The sequence below is a fragment of the Channa argus genome, chromosome 18 (genome assembly GCF_033026475.1).
Source record: "Channa argus isolate prfri chromosome 18, Channa argus male v1.0, whole genome shotgun sequence".
NCBI classification, from domain to species: domain Eukaryota; kingdom Metazoa; phylum Chordata; class Actinopteri; order Anabantiformes; family Channidae; genus Channa; species Channa argus.
In genome coordinates this window covers 3,173,391-3,195,149 of record NC_090214.1, presented here as the reverse complement: position 1 = coordinate 3,195,149, position 21,759 = coordinate 3,173,391, and the positions used below count along the sequence as shown (strand labels likewise).

The 21,759-nt window shown below is 42.8% G+C and overlaps 1 protein-coding gene across 6 annotated transcripts in view; it reads right to left on the bottom strand.

Annotated features, from left to right (window-relative positions):
* Window positions 1-21,759, bottom strand: part of adamts6 (ADAM metallopeptidase with thrombospondin type 1 motif, 6) — a 67,534-nt gene that overhangs the window by 35,069 nt on the left and 10,706 nt on the right. For all 6 annotated transcript variants that reach the window (XM_067484154.1, XM_067484156.1, XM_067484155.1 and 3 more), the window contains exons 9-12: window positions 18,726-18,831; window positions 15,258-15,404; window positions 7,033-7,174; window positions 2,777-2,884 (exon numbers count right to left, since the gene is read on the bottom strand). In XM_067484154.1, coding sequence (XP_067340255.1) covers window positions 2,777-2,884; window positions 7,033-7,174; window positions 15,258-15,404; window positions 18,726-18,831 — 503 coding nt within the window. The remainder of the gene's footprint in view (window positions 1-2,776; window positions 2,885-7,032; window positions 7,175-15,257; window positions 15,405-18,725; window positions 18,832-21,759) is intronic.

Below are 21,759 nucleotides of genomic sequence, written 5' to 3'. Positions count from 1 at the left end.
TACTGATCGTCCTCTCTCTCCTTCAGTCTCTTCATACACAAGGACTAACTTGTGATTACACCATTACTCACCCTGTCATTTCATTTCCACATTAGTCCTGTTATTTCCCCTCTCTTACCTGTTATTTTCCATTTTGTTATTGCTGTCCTGGTTTCCTCCTTGTTGAGGTTTATTGTTGCACAGTTTACAGGATTCAAATCAGTTTTGGTTAATTTCCTACCATTAAAGGTAAATGGTTCGACACATTTCAAATACGATTGCTTGCTTTCTTTCCATGATTGGATCCCCATCAACTTCATGTACACTACGCAAGTCTGTGCAACATTTGAAAAGAGAAGAAAAATATTCTTCCTTATGAAGTGTTAAATTCATTTATCATGTCATAAACTTTAAACTCAGTAGTGTGGGCTCAATCTCACCAGTGGCTTATGGGGGTGACAGTTACCCAATAACAGCAAAATAATAATAATGACATCTTCATGTGAGGTGGATTGAGAGGCAGGTGAAAGACGGAAAGCGCTGTGCAGTGTTTCAGGAGTGTCGTACTTTAAGCCTCGCGCTAAGCTGTTACAGGTCGGAGGGACGAGGGGATCAGAGATTCTCTGACAATGTGTCAGTAGGTTAAGAACCCAGAGAGACTGAGGCAGTCAAGGTCAGGGCTCCGTAGGGCCACTGTCCTCTTTCTCAGACACCCAGGTCCTGAGACGCTGTCTCAACAAGGTTAGCAGTGGGAGAGAGGAGAGAAATGGGGAGAAGGATGGAGGGAACTGGACATGGACAGCGGGAGGATGACATCTGCACCAGCATTGGGGAATGTGTCTGTGAAACTGAAACTGTCTACATTACAAAGTCTGTTTTGGCCAGCTTCGGCTTCTTTCCCACCTCCCTTTGCCCCCACCCTCAGCCTCTTTCCTCTGCTCCTGTTGGAAGGGCCTCTCTCCATTACACGCTAGGTGAGAAATGGCTGACATTCATATTCCTTTGAAGCTGTCCCCGGCAGGGGCAGACAGGGTGTGCCACTGGCTCTTCTAAAGCTGCTCCGAAAGCTGTTCCAAAGCCCCCCAGGCTCAACTTGGGGCCCCCTATGTTGTCCGGGGCCCACGGACTGGGCCCCGGCCCTCAAAGGCTCCACTGAACTAATGGTAATGACGGGTGACAGCTCGTGACGCTCTGCTATTCTTCCCTTTTAGACCTCGGACCATCCAGTGACAATGGATGCCGTAATCCACGTTAAAACTGGCTCCCCTAACCTGGCTGGCATCAACACTGGACTAATGACATAAAGCCTGGCTTGCTTGCTTGCTTGCATGTGTTTGTGTGTGTTTGTGTGTGTCTGGGTGCGTGTACGCGCACCCTAACACACCCACGGCATGAGTGGACATCGGGGAATATCCCTGGGTTTGCACAAAGTGGCACATTTGCATGCTGAGACAGTGAGGTACCAGTAGCTGAGGCTTACTGCTGCGCGCGGATGAGCAGTACTGAAGTACTGAAATCACCAGGTACTGAAGTACCTGTGCGCGCGATGATTAAAGGGTTTGCTTTGCCCAAATTAATAAAAAAACATACTTCTAATGATATCAAACCAAGACCCAAAATGTAATAATGCATAAACCGATTTTCCATAAAGAAAGACTTGATCTAAGGAGGACCTGAGAAAAACATATCCAATCCAAAACCCAGAAGACTCAAATGGAAGATCACCAACACAGACAGCAGCATAAAGCCCCATCAGTCGATTCAGTCAAAGCAGCTGCAGAGGAAAAGAGCAACGGTATAAAAACAACAATATCCCCAGAATTAAATTAAAATTAAACATTTGATCACCCATTTGAGTGCCAGGTTTAAATCATAAACACATAGAGATGAAATATCCAGCAAGGTGACAGGTTAACCTGAGGGCCAGAGAGACATTCACAGATAGACAACCATTCACACCGTACCAGTGTGATTGGAAGGACTCACTCAAGGTTACCACACTGGTTATGAAGGGCTTTAAAAGTACGAGGGAGGATTTTTGAATCAATATAATACTTGATGGGAAGCCAGTGCTGCTGTCTGAAGTCAGCAAGAGCCAAGTTCTCCACTGTAATTATGGTGATTCGCTGCATTTGGAGCAATATTCTTACAAATATCTCAACCAAGTGTTTTGAAATGAAGAAACATGTCACCCACTGGAGTGTTTTGTGTGTGTGGCTGATGTGTGTGTTTAATCATTTTTATGGACGCCGGCAGAGGACGACAGCACAGAGGGATAAACTAATCTAATCAAAGTTAGTAACCTAAGTTATGGTTTCTCCACGTATTGTCAAAGTATTATTATCAAAGTATTTCAGCTCCACATTTGCAGTGCAACTTCAATTTATTTTTGCCTTCAATGTATACAGAGGAAAGCTTTAACCTCACACAACACTCAATTTCAAATGAATTCAATTCAACTTTATTTCTTTAGCACCAATTCACCACAAAGTCACACAATAAAGTCAAAAGCTATAAAGATGTATAGAGACAACCCAACAAATTCCCCCTTGAGCAAGTCCTAGGCAACGGTGGAGAGGAAAAACTCCCTTTAACGGAAGAAACCTCCAGCAGAACCGGGCTCAGGGTGGACGGCCATCTGCCTCGACCGGTTGGGGTGAGTGGAAAGTGGACAGAGGAGAGAACACAGGAACGAGAAGTAACAAAACATTGGGCAGGGCCAGTAGCTGTGCACTGGAACGTAGATACCACTTACTTTTACAAGTAGGGCAATTTGGGCAAACGCAGGGTGACTTACCCCTTTCTCGATGCTGTCGGTCTGGCACAGGGTCCCCTCCGCGGCCGGGATACTGTTAGTTACACAGCGGTTGCTTTTGCTAAGGCACCAGAGCTCTCTACAAACTTCCTAGGAAAGAAGGCAAAAGCAAGTTGGTCAGAATAAATCAATTCAGCAGACGGGGGGGGGGGGGGGGTGATTTATCAGTAGCCTTTGGTTGTTTTCCTCTTAGTGTTGTTCTTCTCTGACGGCTGTGAGAAAAATTAAGAAGGGCACAAGCAGCATGGTAATTCATCTATAAATCTACACGAATCCAGATCAGACCACAGGATGCGTGGAGTTGATGAGACCACAACACGACCACGGTGAGGCATTTAGCTTCTAGAGCCCATATGCTTTGGATAACAGTGCATCTTGAGCAATATGCCAAAGGTCGTGAGATGCTCTTAATGTTCTCTTATGAGAAATGAAGAGTCAGCTGGATCAACACCATGACTAACGCTTGCTCACGTTCACCTCGGGACCACACGGGACCGTGACATCAGTTCAAGAATTCACATTGCTGCTTCTTAGGGGAAATCAAGAGTGAGCAATTGGCCTCCCAAGTTTAGATAAAGATGACTTGTCAGTCTAACAAATATCTTTAGTATTACCGAGTGGTCTGAATAAACATCATATCTCTGTCTTCTCCTCCTCACTCCTCAGTCTGGGACATCAGGAGAATCCATTTAAGATTACTAAAGGGAGGGAGTGCGTGTGAGGGAGATAGCGGGAAGACAGTACTAAGTTGCCCCCAAATAAATAAAACCATAAAGGCAACACATGTTACAGGGACAGCGCTGCTCAACCTTGCATTAGATTTCCCATTAAACCCAACTGGGTCATCTCCCATCTCGACTTCAAAGGCTTTACAGGAAAATTGTGTACAGCAGAAGAGCAGGCCAATGAAGAAGAGTTACGATCCAGCGCATAGATTCTGACCCCCGGGGGTCAGTAAATATGCTACAGCCCTGCAGCTCCCTGAACCAACCCAGATTAAAAAAAAAAAAAAAGGCAGCAAACGGTCACTTTGTGGACAGGAAACCTTCCAATATAGCTAATAAAGCTCTTTTTCATTCTATTCAGGCTCACGTTTGTGTGGTGGTGGCTATTAACACAGACTGAGAGTCTAACTGAGAGGTGGGAGCTGGTCACTGGTACCAAATTATTGCTGTGAATTACGCCCACTTCCTCTCTCGGACACAGTGTCAAGCTGTAACTCAAAGTGTGTGGAACCCATCTGGTCGGAGCACCTTTCAAATGTTTAGTTAAAGCCGCTGAAGAAAGTAAATCACTTTTACTTTGCTCTACATGTGTAGTTCCCCAAACTTGTCTGACGAGAATTCCTAAATACAGACACATAGATTTTGGTTTGATCTGCAACAGTCTTTATAAGGAGACAGAGGAGTCTCCAAAATTAAAAAAAAATTAAAAATAATAAACACGATCACAACGGTCAACCTGATGGGGGCACTAGACGAGACATCAGGAGACCATCATCAATAGAGAGAATTCAGCAGATGTCTGGAGACACTCGACGTTTACACATTTTAATGCTAGTTTCAAACAGCCCAAAGTTTCACCACCTGCCAAAACACATGCTCGTGTAGGATGGTATTAAAAGTCTATTAGTAAGGCACCTAAATGAATGGTGAAAAGGTAATAGATCAAAGAGTGAATTAGCTCCTCTACTTGATCAACGTCTATTTAAAGTTATTTACCTCCTAACTAAAGCATAATAATGCAATTTTTGATTTTGATTTGGCCCCTTTTTCACGGTGGGCGGCCACTGTACCAAGTGAGCCACTGCCACCCCAATAATGCCCCTTTAAAAGAAAAAAAACAAAACAATATTTAATAATAGTTGTTGTTACTAACTCATTAGTCATGTGACTGAATTTCTGCAGATGTTGCATTAATTCATGTATCGTTATTGCAATAAAGTATGCATGAAATACTGCAAGTCTAGCCGTGATATAGAAGATGAATCTTTAATTTTCATGCATAAAGTCACAATAATTCAAAGTCTTAGGCAAGTCATTTTACCTGTGACATATTAAAATTAATTAATGTATTGGAGAGAAACTTTGAATAGTTCTGGGTCCACTTTCGTTCTGAATTATTTTAGAGTACGGTGCATTTAGAAAATATGCATCCAGATGTGGAAAAGTTCAGCAGGTTATGGCTGAGACTCAGCTTAAGAAACCACACTCTTCCAGTCATTAGAGCTTTTATCCATTTCGGCGGTTTCAGCTGTCCTGTAAGTCACAGAGGGCATCTCTTCCACAGATGGCTGCGTGAAATAGATCTGATCATCAGATGAAAAACTCTGATCTAGCTCCATCGAATCACTGCTGCTCATAAATGTGTCTTTCATCCTGATCTAAACCCACAATTATGAGCTTAGGAGCCAAAATAACAAGGCTTGATTTGGGGCCTGTTATAATCTGCTGTCAGATATTTCTTTCAATGACATGAAATAACTCTGTGATCTCAGCCTATCTCTACAGCTCCCCCCCCCCTTTTTTTTTTTTTAAAACTAGTTTAATTTAATATAAAACACTATCACATTATTGTTCGTTAAATCTTTGAGGACTCATTTCACCGTGTGGTTGCTGCTCGTCTTTCACTGCCTGTGTCGCTTCATGTTCTGAAGTTTTCTCATTACTTGGACGAGTGGGGAGGGGGGGTCACTATCATTACAGATGAAGGGAGCGTTGACTTCAATCCTTCATCTCTTTGTTTTGGAAGTTTATAGATTAAAAAGAAGAATAAAGCCACGTGTGGACAGACACCTCCACAGCAGCTCAAGGTGCCAGACGATAATAGAGAAAATTATTTTCCTCACATGTTTACCTCCTTTTAATGTAAACTTGAAGAAAACTGGTATCATTAGCTCAGATAACATGCTTTCAAATAACAGATGTGAGGATCCAACTTTAAGCTCATCCTGTAAAAGCTGTTATGTTATGCACGGAACTCATTCTCATTAGACAATTAATTGATTGCCAACCATTTTAATCGTTCATTGCGGCGGTAATGTGTTTACAGTATCTGATCCCAGGTCCTCAGATGTGAGAATTGCTTGTTTTAACTTTCTGTCTGCTCCCTTACGTTTGCTTGCCTTCAGCATCGCGTCACGTTCGAAATCTCCAAGTTCACGTTCATGTTTTACTTCCCAAGAACTAAAGCCCAGGAACTTTACCTCTGGTAAAAATCATTGAGGGAACTGTGATTTGCATTTCCTCAGCAGGACCAAACTCACGGGAATGTTTAATGATGTCAGGTCCGTATAATGCTTTGTGGTGTTTCACCACTCATGTGACGGTCAGCCCCGGTAGTGCCTGGACCTTTACAAAGTACTTCTGCTGAGCGGGGACTTGTTTGAACTATGACCTCTGAACTAAATTTAGACCCTGGGTCCTGCAGTGGAAACACAGGTATTTTAATTAAATTTAATTACGTAAAATGTTCCTGCAGCAGCCTAAATAGCTGCATTCCGAGCTGCAGGCTCCATCTCAGTAGTTTCTGGACCTTCGGTAAAACCTACATGGACAAGGAAATTTGAGGGGGTTAGAACTATAGCCTCAGAACTAACTTAAGACCCTGAATCCTCTGGTGGAAACACTGGACGAGGAACTAAACTCTTCAGATGGTTCCTGGTCCTAGGAAAAGTTCCTAGTTTCCTAGTGGAAACAGGCTTTACATACAGCAAGGGGGCCAAGAGTATTTGTTTTGTAAATTTGACCTCTATGAGAGTACTGAGACCACAGGTGGTAATGTTGTCGCTGATTGGTGTATAATCCTAAAAAAAATTAGTCCGAATAAACATTTATGACCCATATCGCATCTCCAATTGAACTGAACATTCATCATTTTCAAAGTAAATAGTCAGAACTCAGGTTTGTGAAGTAGTTCTCTCCTTGAAACTGTACACGAATGAACCCTAACAAGCCCTGAACCTTTTGGATTAAGGTTTATGTAGGACAGACTGAGAATAGCTGCAAATTCCCAGATTTGAGAACCAGGATGCATTGAATATGAAAATACCTGCCAATTAGTTTTCTTTCAAATGATTAATCAAGTAATTTATGCATTTATGTAACGTCTAAGAAGATTAATGGCTGTTTGACCTTTTTACTGGGCATCATACCGGCTTAGAGTGTGTTATCTATGTTGATCTGTTGTCTCTGGTTGAGCGGGAACAGATAGAAAAGGGAAAGAAGCTGGTTCCTTACCCCATACTTGCATTGGCGTGACGAGGCTCCATACTGGAAGCGGCACTGCTCGTCTGCGTCGTACACCTGCCCCGGGGCCACTGTTGGGTACAGGAAGTCTCGTTTCAGAGGTTCATTGTCCAGACACGTCCCCCGACCTGAGCTGTCAAAAAACAAACCCACAGTAAGATTGTTTCTTACACAAAGGAACCTTTCTACGCTTTGAGAGAGGCTAAAATGCTGAGTCGCCCTCTTCGTTTCTGGTGCTGTTTGACTCATTCATTTTACCGCATAGTGTTGTAGAAAGCTTGTCAAAGACTGATATTAGACATCCGCACCCTCTCATAAAAGCTGCTGTTGAAGCACAATCAGAAACGTTTCAGCAGAGAAGCAGAGGGCAGGCTGATCTGAGTGTCTGAAAACACCAAACTCACTGAATATGTGGCCCCGTGCTCCACCGTCGCCTGTGTCGGTGCTTATGCCGCATCCACAGTGAAGCCAGTAAACTGAATGAGAGCAGGCAAAGGAGGAGAAAAGTCTGAGGGGAGCTATGTCTTATGACTAGAGATTTGTTTAGTCTGTTTTGTCAGATAGAAATATGTGCACTCACGAAGAACTCAAAGGAAAAGTCGAACGTGCAGTTTTGTACCCTAGTAGCTTAAAAAAAGAAAAAAAAAAAAACACCAGTCAAGAAGCTTCAGAGTTCCATCTGTTGATGCAACTGTCTAATGTGAGTAAAGATGCTGAGCTTGTGTAACTATCTGCGTCGCCGTGTGCATGCTTTTCCACTCCCATCTACGAAAGCCAAGAGAATAAAATCTTGTTTTATTCTTTTGACCTTCTGACAAACTTGTAAGACACTAAAATCATACTGAAGACGAGTGCCAATATACAAACACAGATGTATTTCATTTAGATCTCTACCTCCTCTGCTTCTACGTGAGTCAGAGGATTTAACTCAAGGCAAAATATTACTACGACTATTTACTATAACACTGACTTCTCTCCAGCTGTGGCAGCTGCAGTGTGCAGTGGAATGCTTCCCATCCCTCGAAAGGAAAAGTGGGCCTGGTGACAACAATAATGCAGAGTAATTGAAAAGACTAAAACATGGGCTCGGAATACGAGAGAATAGACGACCGAGGACTGAAACTAAAGGAAGCGCACACACTCAGTTCCCCCAAATTGGGAAAAACATACATTATCCAGATTTTGAGATATCTGTCTATTAGCTTCACCTTACTGGAACCAATGCAGTCCAACTTTGTACTGCAATGAATTCCATCTTAACGAAGGTGGTAATTGTCAGTTTCTGTTCAAAGTGTTTTAAAGAGGTGTTTATTCAAGTGCATGCTCCAACATTTACTATACAAAAGTACAAATGCTCCATTAGGGAATTAATTTCTCTGGACATCATTTCAATCATCACATAAATGTAATTTTGCCTATTCACAAATCCTTGACAATAAAACAAACAAACAAATGTATACACACCAGTAAAAATGAGCTTTTTAAAAAGTTTTAAATATTTATTGTCGACCGATTTAATATCTGATGTTGAAATTTCAAAATGTGGGAAAGAAACATTATTACTATTAACAAATAAGGATCAGTGTCAGAGAGCAAGTAAAGGTGGAGCTGATTTTACCCACTTTACGTGCTGACAGTGCATCATCCAGAATCATAGAGCTGCCTTTAGTATATTGATTATGTTGTTATTAGGGATCGGAATCTGCAAAGTACTCAAGCGGCAGCTGAAAGTAGGGAAGTAAAAAGTACGTCTAATTTGTACTTAACCACAGTACTTGAGTAAAATTTCACTTCCCCCCACTGCCACTGGAGACTGGGTTAAATGCAGAGGTGGAAAGTCACTGAGTAACAGGAACTTCTAGTTTACCTTCCTTTACTCGTATTCCACTACAATTAAAAGTGAATATTATACTTTTTACTGTTTCAGTTAATCTGCTAATTCTCATACTGTAGATTAACCAGCTGTAAGTACATAGAGTCACGATCTGCAGCCTTAGTGATGCTGAACCGTGAACACGTGACACACTCATTATATTAAAATAATATTATATGCAGTACAGGCAGTCGTCCAAGGACCACAGGGTCAGTGGTTCGATCCCCGGTCCAGGCTATATGTCGAAGTGTCTGTGGGCAAGACACTGAACCCCCAACAGCCTGTTCCCATCCCCATGTGTGCAGTGCCGGTACAAGCCTGAAAACCTGGCGTAAAAACTGCCAAATCAACATGAAGACAATGATTCGCTGTGGCGAGCCTGAACTCAGGGGGACGAGCCGAAAGGACACACAAAAAAAATACAGTATTCTGCACAGTAAGTACTTTTACTTTTTTACTTAAGGTATATGTTTATACCTTGGACTAGATTTTGGATTTTAAATTTCTGCAGGAACTTTTCGTGGAACAAACCTGGACTTGAATGGGATCCAAATAGTGTTACACTAACTTTCTTGTCAGTAGAGATCAAGTTCTTAGTGGACCACATTCACTCACGTCAGACCTAATAATGGTGGCCCTACTTGTAGCGGTGCACGTGTTTACATGAGTATTTGCACTTTTACTTGGGATTGTGTTCTTCTAAAGCCCCTTCATAAATGACAGACCCACCTGTTGCTGAAACTAAGGCTCTAATAGCAAACTGGATGGTCTGAATAATAACACACCTTATACATCTTTGGACAATGTTGAAGAAACTCAAACACGCACATCCAGTAAAGGCACTTTGTATTCAACCCACAGAGTAGCAAATACAAAGTTAAACCAAGAGGACTAAACTCTTTCTTCCTCCCTTTTCCCCCCTCTCTACTAATTTTATCTAGTCTGTCTTCTTTCCTCAAGCCCCTTTTCTGAGTTAGTGAATGGAATAATCCCATTTCTTGGCTCTTGTTCCTCAGAGGACCCTCTCACCAAACAGAGAGCCTCTGAGGCCCCCGCACTCCCTGCGCACTAAGGGCAGGCAAGCTTCACTATTTATTGGTTTGGAGAGAAACAAAATAGTCAAAGTTTAAACATAGAGGCTATTCTTTGACATCGTCGCAAAGGCTTCCTGCCCAGTGCATTCAGCCAAATTCATTATGCTGGCCGGAAATATCCTCTAATAGGCAGGAACATCAGTTAACCCTGAACTCTAACTGCGGTCATTCCTGTCAATTATAACCAGAGCGGATGGGATCAAACCAGTGGTGAGACAGCAGCATGATTAAATCTGACTTTGTCTAACAATTATCAGAGGGCAGACGTTACACAAATCTTTTATCAAATTCAAGGGTGCATGTTGTCTTTAAGAAGCAGTGGTGGATGGAGTACTCAAAACCTGTACTTCATTAAAGTACGAATATGCAAACAAAGCTTTACTCTAGTGAAAGTACCCACCGATATTTCTACTTAAGCAAACGTAAGTACATGATTTCAATTTTTACCTTTCAAAAGTAAAAGTACCTTACTATCATTTTTCTCCCTTGTCTTGTTCTAGGGACCAGTGTTGCTTTATGTTTTTTTTTTTTTTGAGGGCTGACACTTTTTCTGTTTAATGGTAATAAACATAAATGATAGGTTGAAGCTGTTTTATGATCTGATACCACTTTCACTTTTACTCATGTTGGACCGTCACATGTTGACAGTAAGGATTTACGGCTCTTACTGCAATTTTAAGTATAAAACATTAATACAACCACTAAGAAAATGTCCAGGGAGCTGGACACAAGGTGAGGACGCACAGGATTAAATAGTTACAGAAATCCCTTTGAGTGTAAAGGTCTGGGCTTCTCCTGGAGCTTTATTTTGCTATTTACACCTACACCTACAAACAGTGAATGGTCACGTACTAGGAGAACAAAACAAAAAAACAAAAAAACAAAAAAAAAACACCTCAGTCAATCAATCATATTAATGTAGGAATCAGCAGGGACCAGATCTGTCCCAGTCCTCAGTGTCCAAACGCCAAGTAGTCGCTTTGCACTGCACCTTCAGTGGCAATGCGATGTTATAGGACTTTGACACGGCAGAGTGACAGCGCGGCCGATAATCCCCATTTAAAGGCTTTATTTTTGCATATGTGTGTTTCTGTGCAGTTAATGCAGATCTCGGTACACAGGCCAAACTCAGCAAAATAACCGCGTTACTTTCACTGATACTAATTTGTCTTTAAATAAGACCACGGAAGGAGTAAGAGACACTGTGCCTGCCTGGGCCTGGTTTAGTGAAGCGATTCATATCTCGGTATTGATTCGTTTTCGTTACAAAATAGAAAAAGAGGTAAATTATGAAAAGTGTAATGAATGTGCAACTTTGAAATGTAATGGAGCGAAAAAAGTATAGATATTCACTCTTAGCCATTATTAAATCTACTTAACTAAAGGACAGATCGGTGAAAAATGTACTTAAGTACAGAAACAAAGTATTTGCTATTCATTACTTTGCACCACTGCTGAGAATTTAATGGACCCAAACTAAGTGCCTGTTAACATTTATAACAAACAAGCAATGCAGACATGGGAGAAGTGGCCCTGCCTGGGCTGAAATGTGAGTGCATTCATAAACCAGTCCTAAAAACCCCCCAAACAAAGCACTACATATTGCTCAAGCAATACTGCGAATCTAGGCCAACACCACAGCCAAAGTTGTTTACTTGGCATTGGGAAGCGTGTGCGATATCCAAAACTCTGATTGAGGGAGAGAAAAAGGAGGACAATCAGAGTTTACAGACAGAACCCTTTTGTAAGACACATACAAGCTAAGGGCAATAAAAAACGAAATAAAAAGACACAACTCACGCAACAGACTCGCACAAAGGGTGGTTTAAAAAAAAGCTAAGCAGGAGCTGCTACAAGAGAGTAACCTTGTTTCCTCGGTCACCCTCGGACACTTGAGCCGGAAATGGACGGGAGCCCGACGGAGCATCAAAGAAGTGGCTCTTTGTGTCCCAGTTGGAAGCTGGCGTATGATACTGTCATCTCTGTCAGAAGAGCTGTTCACTATCCCTCCCCTAACAACTTAGGGAACTTAGGGAAGCCAGAAACATCATCTGACAGCCACAGCCGCTATTATACACTTCCTTGGAAGCCTCGCTAACTAAACACAAACACAAAAACCAGACACATGCAATGCATCCAACCAATACTCCAGGTCTTAGCAGTGAGCCATTAGGATTGTTAGTCCCAGGACACATGCACCAAAAGTGAAGTGGATAGAGAAAAAGTCGTGTGGAGACTCTCCCCGGAGACGCAGCTGCAAACTGAGATTTTTCTTCCTATTCGTTTAAGGGGCAATGACTGTGTTGTTGTTCTGAATCCATATAAGGCCTAACAAACAACGAACGCTGCTAGAAATCATGCAGCTTTTTATGCACAAACTGGACAATAAGTGCAAGTGAGATTTCTGGACGACCCTGCTTTGAGCTCCCATAACTGGCCTCTCTTACACTGAAAGTGTGACCTCTGACCTCTTGTGTAAGGCAGGTAACAACAGCTGCTCACATTTGCAATTTTTCTCTAGTAACTATGTTCCTTTAGACTTTTTTTAAATTATTGCTGCCCCTCTTTTTTATTCTGTATTCGTCTACAATAGCCATTCAATGACTTCACAGTCATTAGCGGTCTCATTCATAATGTCACATGTTAAAAGGCGACTTAACCAGTTTTCAACTAGCAACAAGATGATATACTAAAAACTGAAGGTTCCTCCAAGTGATGTCATCTGGAGACATTTTCAGCTAGATGTAGAGAGATATTTTAATACAGGGAAGTCAGAGGGAAGTTTAATAGCATTTATTTACATTTACCCCCCAAACTAGAGTTAAAGATCAGTGAAGGGGTCCTTTAAGTCTCACTTTTTAATGTACTGCTAATGTAACCGAACATCCCACTGCTCCACATTGAAAGCGTGCACCCTGGGGAAGCACAGGGAGGCTTTTATTTTGTAGCAGCTGCAGAAAACGCAATGTGCCGTGTGTCACAGATGTTAGCAATGACTGGAGTGGTTCCACCACACAAAACACGTTTTGTCAGTAGATGAGCTTTAAATATTTCAGGGATTCAAATCATGGTTGCAAATACTTTGAAACAGGGCCTTTATTTGGTTTGGCTGTGCTGTAAACAGAGAGAAACAGCAGATCCTCTCATGTTTTATGACAAAGTAGCTTCTTAACTGATGTTTGCTGAGGCATTAGCTTGCACGTTCTTTCTCAGACTCACCTGAACTGAAATCTTAAGGATTACAAACTTTAACCAGCAACCAAACGTGTACAGCAAAAACATGAAGCTAAACCGACTAACTTGACTTCCATTATGATGATGATGCAGCCAGTGTGTTCAGGTCAGTAGCATTGTCCTGATATGAACTTCTGAACGTCCAGCTTATTACTTAGCCTTCTTTTGCCTGTTTTCAGAGTTTCAATCACTTTTGCTGCCTGTTCTCCTTTAGTCTGAAGGAAAATGTAATAATAATTAATAATACAGTCTTGAGCTACTACAATGTATGTGACATGAGGTCGTGATCAATACAACTGTCTGTTTTCATTACACGTGCATCAAATTTCACTTGCAACGCGACTGTGAGAAATCGGGGCCAAAATGCACGGCGCTCATTCCGTGCACGCTAAAGTTCACGAGCGACTCATTGGAAAACTTCTTGTGCTCCCTTGATGGTTCCTTACTGATCTGCAGCGCAGAGATATCTTCTACCACTCACGTGTCGGTTGTTAATGGAACACCTGGCTTTTTACTTCACAAGCCGTGAGCTGATATATGATAATGGATGTATGGACGGACGGATGGACTGATGGACAGGCGGAAGGATATTTTCTGTCCACTTGAACTCAAAAAAACTGTGATTACAGAATAGTTCTGTTAACTAAACGAAGTGCCAGTAACCAGCACATAGGACCATATGCCGAATATGGTCAAAAGAAAAACATACTAGCAAAGTCGTTTACATAACTGAAACAATGTGTGGAATAACACTAAGGGCAGCTGCGCAGCAATTACAGAAAAATGGTACTGACCCACTTGCATATTGGGTTCTGCATGCTTCCACAACACAAGGGACCTGCTCTCTGTACTGACCCTGAACCCCTGCAACACACATACAGGAAACTGCTGAAAGGCCGCTTACGCTGCAGCTTGTCTGAACCGTTGACACATTTTATTTCAAGTCCATCATTCAGTCATTTGAGTTTTTCTCTGAAAACAGCTGCCTGCTGCATCTGGAAACAGAACCAATATAGTTGCACAATCGGAACAATAGGCTAAAAGGATGGCACGGATCTTTTGAGCCAAGAGGAACCGCAGAGTTGAGAGTTATAATTCTCTCCGGGTGTGGTGCTACAAATAACCACAGTTTACACATTTAAGTCAGTGTTAAGATAAAAATATTGATTAGAGCACTAATTTAGAACTGTATCTGGCATCTCTCCACAGCATCAGCGTTTGTGCACACCGCCCCTGCTGTCCTCACTCTCTCTCAACATGCTTCTAATCCGAGTGTCGGACCAGTTTCTGATGGTCATTCCTACACATGGAAACGTTTCCAACGGTGACTGTGTATTCCCAGGATCAACCATTAAATATCGCCTGATGCGGTGATTCCCTTTTGAGTGTGTAGCAATGTAGTGTCCAGCAGCTTCAGTTCGGCTGTACTGGGATCAGACCCGTGATGAGCACGGGTCACGGGTATCGGTTTGCAGATACCTGTGATCATCTGTATTCTAGATGTTTGCTTTGGCCTTATCTGACTCAGCACTGGAAATCCCATGCCAGCCTGGCAGGCTCACATTCACTGCTGCACTCACTGGTTTATTTGTGCACTCTAAGACTTTTGTCTTCTTTCCCCAAACAGTGGATCAGTGGTGGAGCAGCAGCTGGCCTACACATCACCACCAATGACTGTATAAGCTCTAACGTCACCAGCCTTGTGGTGCAGGGATGGGAGAATGGAAGGCACCCGGTTATCATGCACAGCCACAAAGAGGTCTGGCAGGAGTCTTAGTGATGAAACGGATGTGAATAAGTGGGGAAGGACTTGCATATAAGACAGCCTAGCGGGTCACCGCAGGACCCAGCCAGTGTCGGCGGCTTGTAAAGCGAGACGGCTGCAAGTGAGCAGGAAAACAGGCGTGCACCTTTTTATCTGCCGCACGCGCGCACGCATGCACGCACACACATGCATGCAAGCAAATCCAAACACACTCAGACGGTCCCAGAGGGAACAGCCATCATCCACTTACTCGAGGAAACTGGTGATGTAGTCCTTGCTGCAGGCAGACCAGGAGAAAGGGTTGGTGTTGGCTGTTATATGAGCGGCCATCAGTTTGGCTGTTTCGTGGCCTTTGGTGCCGCAGGAATTTCCGATCCCATCGTGGTTCATCCCGAAACTGAAAAACAGAAAATAAAATCTGGAATTAATGTACATAATGACGATCCACTGGTCTACACGGTTTGAAGAACAAGGCTGGTTGTTTCCTTTATTTCTGGTGTTTTCCCTCATAAAGAGCAGAGATGAATTTGCATCTACTATCCATGTCTCTGACTCCACTCCACTCCAAAACTATTAAAAAGACATCAATGAATTCCTTCATTAAAAATGTGCAGTCCATCTTTTTTAGCATCAGCTGCTGCTAAACGATATCTTTTTGTTTTTTATGCTTCCAGACTCTTGCAGACATTGTATGTCAAAAAAAAAAAAACATCATAATCCAAAGTTATGTGTAGCGTGAGAAGCTAGCAGGGGAGTCTGAATGGAGCCGAGATCCGAAACATTTGAGTCTCACTTCTGAGACTGTAAAAATCACGGCTGTTATCAGCTGTAACAGCTAGTTTGTCAAAAAAAGACCTTCATTTTTTATTTTTGCGTTAAGGACTCATGTCACACAGTGCAGCTGTGTGGCTCACTGTTGCGTTTTCAACAGTTTTCCACAGCACAGACAAACAAGCTAAAGCAGCTCCTGGATTCACCAAGGCTGCAGCACGTACAGACAACACTGGACACTCCACGTTGCAGATTCTCCCTCCGTGTCTCTGGCTGGAAACAGCTGTGAGCAGCAGAGCCAGGGGTCAAGGGTCAAACTCTCTGTCTGGAGCTCGGCAGGAACAAAAAAGTTTTAATCACCACTCTGAGTGACGCCTGCCTGTCAATCACCACCTGCAGGTCTGAGCAGGCCGTGAGGGGGGAGTCACCGCAGACTGGAGTGAAGACATGACTTTTTATTTATTTATTTATGCTCTGTTCAATCTCTGTTCCAGAATACAGAAAAGCTGCTTTAGTCCACAAAGTGAAAAAACTAACAATTGTATACTAAATCATTCATTTCATAAGAACAACTTATCTGTCTGGATAACATTTAAGAGAAAATCTCCCGTTACAGCAGGATATCTAAGCTTCCTTTTCCTTACGGGCCAGGAGCACAAATCAGGCCTAATGTATATAACAAACCCAACCACATTGCACAGCCTGAACCTGTTTTTCTAAGGCTGGCGTTTATGACATTATACCCTCCTCTAGAAATAAATCAGCTGGTTGAAACCCTGCTGCAGTGGGTTTTTTTTGTACATCCTCTAGAAGCAGAGACTATTTTTACAACAGGCCCACGACAGAAGCAGACATGAGACATAATAAAGGAAATGGCCATCTTGCTGAACTCTCCAGAGGGATACGTAGACTAATAGATCATCATTATTTTGCTTTACATTCAGGAAGAAAGAGCCAGAGCTATGTGGACACTGACATTTGCATGAGGGAATATGTGGAGATGCAGCTCAAAATGTTCACTGGGGAAAAGAGCTGCATGCAGGCCGTGCAAACTCAATAATTAGGTGAAGTTATTAGAGTCTTTCTGAGGAGATATTAGTATTATTGCTTGAAAACCACAAAAGTACAAACAAATTAAGATTTTGACCTGATTATCGGGCCGGATGAACGATCGGGACTGCTAAGGTTGTCACACTGCATTCGGAGCAAAACGGCCAAACTTCCAACTGCTGCTGAGATGCAAAACTAAAACCGCTCCTTTCAACAGAGGTGGTATAAGTACACAAAGCCAGCACTCAAGAAAAAGTGTGACTTCAAGTTCCTCGCACAAGTTATTGAACCAAGTAACTGCACTAAAAGTAACTTTGACGACAAAACTACAAGCTCTTCACTAAGTGAGTGATTCATCACTGCTGGAAACAAAGTATTTACACATTATTATGCTTGATGCTGTTGATAAGATGAATGTACAAGTCTAGTCCAGATTTGTTACACATGTGCAAATGGGAATTTTGCACAAATCTAAAACGTTCAGCTCTCGAACAGTTTAATTCACAAACAGATTCAAGGAGAGAGCCACTTCAAAAACCTGATTTATGAGAATTTAATTGTAAAAAACATCATCAGTCATGAGCGCAACTGGAGGAAATGTGTCAAAGTGTTAGTAGAGACTCTGGCGAAAACAGCAGCTGGTAAAGGTGGAGCTGATTTTAAACACTTAATGTTACGAAACGCATCTGTAAGTGTTTTATATTGAAAATGTCCAAAATAATCAGTAACAAAAATACTTCAAAATGTACTTTAAGTACCGTCCTGAAGAAGACGTGCATAATTACTTTCAACATATTGAGCACTAGCTGTTCGTGTGTGTTTGTGAAAAAAGAAATCATTAAGACAGTCAATGCCCCAGAAATTACTACAGTACACAAAGCTGCATGTTCCCGTGTGCTTGTGTGGTTGAATTCATTCAACTGTTACTGAAGAGGAAAAGGGCTGTTCTGTGATAGAAGATAACAAGGGAAGTATTTGACACTACAAAGATCCCCAAAGCAAAGACGTCCATAACCTGATGAGATAAGAAGCGCAACAATCTCAAGGCTGCGCAATGAAACTCAAACAGATGAGGACGTCATACAATAACGGAGCCTGAGATGTATGCAAATAAAATCAGAAGGATCTACAAGAAAAATACATAAAAATTAGTTAAAAAGTCCAAATGTCAACTCTGTAAAAAGTGTTGAAATAGCGACAAAACTATAGACTATTGTTAAATGTCTTGTTTTGTCTGACCAAGAACACAAAACCCAAAAACATTCAGTTCACTATCGCTGTCCATCTCGTCCGTCACGGTTCCTGTCTGTCCTCCACATTCTTCCAACCACTAGCTGATGATCAGCCTCCTTCTGTTCATTGACTAAAAGCATATCCACTAATCAGAGCAGCTCTAAACATAGTTAAACTCTAATTTCTTTCATTAGGGAAAAAAACCTCTCGGGTCAAACAAGACCTTTTTTTTTTCCCCAGTGCGGAGAACATTTCTTCAGAAACTGGGCCCCTGGGCACAGATGGGGGGAAGGACCCCACTCCCTCCCTTGTGTTTTTTTTTTTGGTCATTTTTAGTCTGTTTGTGGTCTTTTTTACAAGTCTGTTTTTTGTCACTTGTACTTTTCAAAATAGTTTCATGTTAAGGAAACAACTTGCAATGCAGGGTGTTTTTGCACCTTTTGTGATCATTTTAACCCAGAGGCTCGGGGAGGGTTGCTTATAGCTCCTGGGTATCCATCTGTGCGTGAATCACTGGTATGTGCAACCCTAAAAGAAGCATCTCTTTGTATGAGCAGTTTCTGCAAGGGGCCCATTTACTTTGTCCAAAATCTGCTATTTGCATCAGAAAAGTAACGTCAAGTTTTATATTTTATATTAGGATCCTAAAAGTCTTAAAACTCACTTGTGGCCGATCTCGTGCGCAATGGTGAAAGCAGAACCGAGGCCGATGTCTTCATTGATGCTGCAGCTCCTCTCCGGTTCGCACATTCCAGCCACTGAGGCCAAGCCTGCACACAAAAGCAGACACATGCAAGACAAACACGGGGTAATAAAACGGGGATTGCACCTGTTTACAGCTGTGCTCGAACACAACCTCAGCTGCACATTCACCTGTTTGAGCGTCAGCGCTCAAACCGCGTTTTTATTCCTTGTCGACTGCAAAGACTGCCGGCCAACGTCTAGACAAGGGTTGGATGTATAGATTTCAATTCAAGTAACGAGGGATCGGGAAAACCATGAGCCGAGAAAGGGAAAATAAGGAACCTCTGCACAAAGGCTGTGCCCCATAGGAAACCTGTCCGAAAAATATAAGTGTTTTCCTCATTTTGAAAACTGGAGAACGAGTCCGAATCAGGGGGGAGGGGGAGAAAGGGAAAGGAAAGGGTGTTTAAAGTTAAAACCTCTCCACAATCCAGGTGTCACCGGGCCTTTTTTCCTAAAGCCTGACAGGTCAGATAGAGGAGACAGGAGGCAATTCTTCACAGATTACATCTACAGGTGACTGGAGAGGGGATTATATGACAGCGCAAAGCAGGTGTGTGTGTATGTCTGTGTGTGTGTGTGTGTGTGTTTGGGGGGGGGGGGGGGGGGGGGGGCATTAATGCACGTGAAGGAAAAAGCATTTTAATTATGTTGTTGTAAAGAGGAAGAGCTGTAAAAAAGTCTTCTTAAAACTTAAAGGGTCTCACATATTCTCTGCTCAACCGAGCAAAGCAGACAGATATTGTAAGTCTCTGCAGACTCTCAAGTATAATGGGAGCGAATGGCGTTTCATTTGTGGGTTTTGCATCAATTAAACCACAGTAACCCATGATACTGCCCAGACTTCATTACCCAATTTCAGTCCATATTTAGCACAGATTTCTTCAAGAGAAAATGCAAATTAATGTATGTTACCCTCCACTGATTCTCCACTCTGTCATTAAACTATTGCAGAAGAACACAATGTACAACCCTATTTTAGATTTCTGCAGAAAACTTATTTATGAGGCACATGTGGACCAACTCCGGACTAAACTTGTACATTTATGTGATCAGCAGCGTCAACTTAAATAGCTTTTTAAAATGATTTGTTATCGATAACTAAATGTTATCATAACCTTAGTAATTTTCAATACTTGAGATTTTTTTTTTTTCCTGCCACCTCGGGCATCAGTAAACACATCTACATTAATCAGGTTCTGGTGGACAGCGCAGCTTCGGGTCAGCTTGTATGAGTACTCAGCCCTCTTTCTAAAAGTGGCGTGGCTTTTGTATCCTCTTCACTAAGAGGCTAAACAAGAATAGACTCGCAAGTCAGGAGGCCGCACTGAAACGCTGCCTGCAAGCAGAGAGGGAGCCTGAAGGTGAAGAAAGAAAAAAAGGAGGGAGGTAAAGAAGGAGGGTGGCTACTCTACGATTAGTTTAAGAATGTGTGTGTGTGTGTTGTGTTACAAAAAGTAAAGTGAGTCCGTGTGTGCGTGGGTCATAGGTGAGCGCACAGACACCCACCCACACACACACACACACACACACCCTGCATTGCAAGTTGTTTTCTTAACACCAGGGTGGACCAAGCATTATCTCCAGCTCTGTGATTACTCGGCGACCCTAAAGGCCAGCGATCTGACCCCGGGAGCATGATCCCCGAGAGGACGGGAGCAGGAGCGGGAGTCTGGGGGTGGGGGTTATTTGTGGGGGGGGTAGGGGGCGAGACAATAAGGAAGCCAAGCAGATGCCAGGGCAATTAAAGAGACTGGCGGGAATGTGACGAATGCGGTCAATCTGTCAAAGCGCCCCCGAAGTCGCGATATTACCTCCGAGATATACTGTGGTGCCTGCGGGGCCTTTACAAAGATAAGACGGGGAGAAGGAGAAGTGCTGGCTGGGTGAGAGCTCTGTCACAGTTTGCTGCCCTTTATTCCACCCCCAATACCACCACAACCAGCATATCACCCACTCCATCTATCTCCCGCCTGCATTCTCCAACTCTCTAATTGTCCTGTTCCCCTTCCATTTTCCTTTCAACTCCTTCTCTTCTTTTTCTCCTCCATCTCATCCTTGTGTCACTACCCCCCAAAGGCCTTCCAACACATACCTTTTCCCTCCTCTGTTTGAAAAAGCCACCTCCCAACCCCCCCCCCCCCCCCGAAGTTGGACGTGTAAACATGATCTCAAGCTGGTAAAACCCGAGGCCGTGTGAAGAGGAGGTGGCCACGGCCGTCCGGGGCTCAGAGCGCTTGGCAACTGAGGAGCAATGATAACATGAGTGAAAACATCCTTCTCATTATGGCCCACGGGAGCCATCAGGAGACCGCGAATGTTCCTAAGTAAGGTTCGTCTCAGGGCACGTCAAGGACAGGTTCACCGTCTTTCAAGTTAAAGCAGCATTCTTTGGGTTTTGCTTGCCTTCCTGAAGACAGTTAAACCGAAGTGATGGACGACAAAATGTGCAAACATTTATTCAAATGTGTATCTAAATCAAACGTTTGTGAGACAATGGCTCCCTGCACGGCCACAGACCTCTAAAAGGCCCCGAAGCACATGTTTAAAGAGCCACTTTTGAATATTTTTTTTCCCTTTTTAGTTGTTCAGTTTCTCGTTGCAGTAGTTTTACTCGGGGGCCTGTGCTCAATAAGCCTGTTCAGTAAGTCATCTATAATGTAGTTACAGCCCGTTGCGCTTTGCATCTCATTTTCACATTTGACTGAATTTAAATTCTGTATCTTTCTGTCTCAGGTGTTAGTTTCATTGCACCAGAAAACGCTGCGACTTAGCCAGCAAATCACTTATAGGACGGCTTCACCAAATTCCAACTTGTTTCCTATAGCTTTAGTTTGGGGCGAAAATGTACATTAAGGCTTTGAAACCTTCCTATTTCTCTGTTTCTAGCTGAGATTTTCACAGAGGAGTTCAGATTATGGCATGTGGAGAAGCTCTGGAAAAGCAGGTTGACC